Raw genomic sequence first — 3,023 nt, 5'->3', positions numbered from 1 at the left:
TGTAGATCTACTGACATAGAGTTCAAGTGGGTATCGTAGGCACAGTATACGGCCACTGTGCATTACAGTTCCCCCTGTCAACGGAGCAGCATCGGTGGAAGTAACGGTGGCACCAAACCTGCGCCTAGGGAAATAAGAGATGCATCCCTTTCTAACCACCACTTTAGAGCACTCTACGAAAAATCGACATCGATTTCTCTCGAAACAACGGCTCATGGCCCACCTGGGCGACGCCCTTCCGCCGTTACCAAGTGACTGCCTTTATACTCAGCAGAAGTGTGGCTTCTGTCGGATAGAATAGTGTCTCGGGCTACGAAACCGAGGACAAAAATGCTACGAACAGACTGCAGTGTCTGCTTCTTATTTGTAAGAACAGCCTACAGGCGCATCAGTCCCGCCGCCTGTGGCGGTCTGTCGTCATGCATTACGGCGCCGCATCGATTGGTGTAGAGACCGATCCGGAGCAGTTCAGGAAGGACTCCTGCCAAACTTGGACACGCTCATTCATTTCCTCTACTATGCATTGTTCTGATTTGAATTTAAGAAATAACTTGAGTTGGTAATTAAGAAGACAAAACATTCCAGTGGAAACGGCGAAGCAGCTCCGAGTTGCGGAGTGATTTGTGTCGGTAGAATCGTGGATGTTCGGGAACACACAAGTTAACAGCAGGATTCGTATTATCTCCTCCAGTGTACGAATCATATGCTCCAGTTGATGCCACCTCGCTGTGGTCCTTAGCACTGCCCACTGCTGCTCAACTCGCCTGGCTCCGCGGCGCTGTCAAACTGCTGACATACAGTCTCCGTGCAGTACGCAGAGCATACTAAACATTCCGTAAGAGTATACCTAACCTCCTGGATTGTTCGCGAACGCCGTGCACCTTTGCATCAGCCTGTGGCTAGGTCCAGGGTTTGTGTGAACGGCTGTGCGTTTTTCTTTGCCTTATGCTTGCATATCCTTTGCGTTCGCCAGCATTTGTGTATGTATCTGTCTATGAAAACACATCATGCATAGGTGACTGTTTGCGTGTGGGTTTGTATGTGTGTGTATGTGTGTGCGTGTGTGCGTGTGTGNGTTGTTGCGGTGAGGCTGTTTTCTTTTTAGTGTATCCTTAGCTATGCAAATACTGAACAGGATGGTGTTCAGCACTTGAAACCACCGTTACAACGAAATTCGAAATTCGTTGGACGTGAACCCCTGGCTTGCCTGGGGTGTCTTTCATAGTATTTGGGTACGGAGAGGGTGAAATCGTTAGCTAGAGTGTGTGTGATGGAGCGCTTTCTTTTCGTCATATGCTTCTTAGGCCACGCCCATGCGAATGCTGTTCCTTGATGTTTAGGACCATCATAACAAACACACCAGTGAGGCAGTCTGCCTTCCGCGGACTCTAGCAAGATAAAACACCTTGCGAAACGCCACCATTTGCTACTGACCCTGTGCAACTCATGCAGATATACCCCCAACCGCAGGCGATAAAATTTCGAACTTGATACTAAGGAGTACCAGATAGTTGTCGTAGGAGCACATTGCTACTGAATGCATCCGTGACAGGAGCAAAATAAAAAGCAGACCAGCAGGGCGCAGAGAGTGCTACGCCGTCCAATTTTACTATTTATGAAACACTCGTAACGGCCTGAGCACTTGAAGTGCTTCTTTACCTAGCTTTGCTCATTGTGTATTTCTGCTGGTGAGAAGATGAGTTAACCCCCACAGCTCTCATTATCCACAGAAACCCCTTCACTGCTTTCAGAGCTGGTTTGCATGCAGCGGGCCACGCAGCTGCGACGCGCGAGCAGTCTAGCCCAGATACAAGCAAGGGACTTGTATGCCAGTGAGAACGAAAGGGTGGAGTGCGAAGCCATATAGTGAGACAGCAAATCAACCCTTCAAATCAACTGTTAAAGAACACCGACAGTAGGTTCCGACGGCATGCTCACTAAATTGGACCGTCGGGCGTTTCTCGCGTAGAGTGACGAACCCAGCAAAAACATCTCTTCTAAATGTTCATCAAGCACTTTTTAACAGTGCTCTGTTGAAGTTTAAGTTCGTTGCGAGAGCAAACGATTGGCGGACGTGGGAACAGCTGCATGCCACAGCAGACCAGTGGTTCAGGCGTGGGGCCTCAACGTGTGCGATCGCTATGCTCCGTCGTCGGCTTCTGCTACAGCATATCTTCTTTTCTTTTATATGAGTTAATAAATGCCTCTGGATGTAACAACGAGAACTTCTACGTTCTCCTCAGACATTCATCCACGCCACCGCAGCGTCGAGCGATCGGCGAGGTAGCTCATGCTAAGCATGCGACCCTGCTGAACACTATTTCAACAATAGAGATTTCAGACATGCTCCAAAAGTAAAGTAATCAGGAAGTTGGAGCTTTCGTTGGGAAGTGCCCCCTGCTTCGTGAGGGCCCATGGAGCCGCAGGCTGCATCGTCAGACGCGCCGCTTCTCGGTAGAGGGCCTGGCAGCAACGAAGCATCGGTATTGCCAGCCCGAAGACGGATAGCTCTTAGGGAATTTCATTGCTGTTCACAGACTCCGAGGGAGGATGGTAGTCATCTTCTGTGCTGCTCTCCGGAGGTGCGGCTGCTTCATCGGCGGTGTGACTGTGCACCAGCAGGCGGCACTTCAAACGGAGCACCCGTCAGGCTCTCTGGCCGCAAACTGAATGGTCAGACGGGGAAGGAAACAGGTGAAGGGCATATCCTTTGTTCATGGACCTGGTGCTGCCTCACGAATTCGAAATTTCAACAATGCTCTACAGCCTGTCTTTCTCCCGGGAAGCAGCGCCTCGCAGAAAGAGAGTGCCATATGCCACAACAATCCAAGCATGACTTCTTCCAGTCTGAGTATTTGCGTGTTGAGGAATTTTCGAGTGAGGTCGAGAAACTACAAGACGTGCTGTACTGTCATTCTCGCGACATCCTGTCAGCTGAAGATGTGCACGTGCTTCGCCATGTCCTACGCGCAGAGAGAACTGGGCCCCTGAAGGCTGGTGAAGTAAATATGCTGCATCAGCTT

The 3,023-nt window shown here is 50.1% G+C and overlaps 1 protein-coding gene across 1 annotated transcript in view; it reads left to right on the top strand.

Annotated features, from left to right (window-relative positions):
* Positions 1 to 2,813: 2,813 nt before the first annotated feature.
* Positions 2,814 to 3,023, top strand: part of EMH_0072640 (uncharacterized protein) — a gene marked incomplete at both ends in the record, with an annotated part of 1,452 nt that continues 1,242 nt past the window's right edge. The window contains one exon of the mRNA XM_013499237.1: positions 2,814 to 3,002. Within this exon, the coding sequence (XP_013354691.1) occupies positions 2,814 to 3,002 (189 nt within the window). The remainder of the gene's footprint in view (positions 3,003 to 3,023) is intronic.

This window comes from Eimeria mitis, genomic scaffold, assembly GCF_000499745.2.
Source record: "Eimeria mitis Houghton genomic scaffold, Emh_scaff4122, whole genome shotgun sequence".
Taxonomy (NCBI): domain Eukaryota; phylum Apicomplexa; class Conoidasida; order Eucoccidiorida; family Eimeriidae; genus Eimeria; species Eimeria mitis.
The sequence above is the reverse complement of the archived record's forward strand: the minus strand, read 5'-3'. Positions and strand labels throughout refer to the sequence as shown.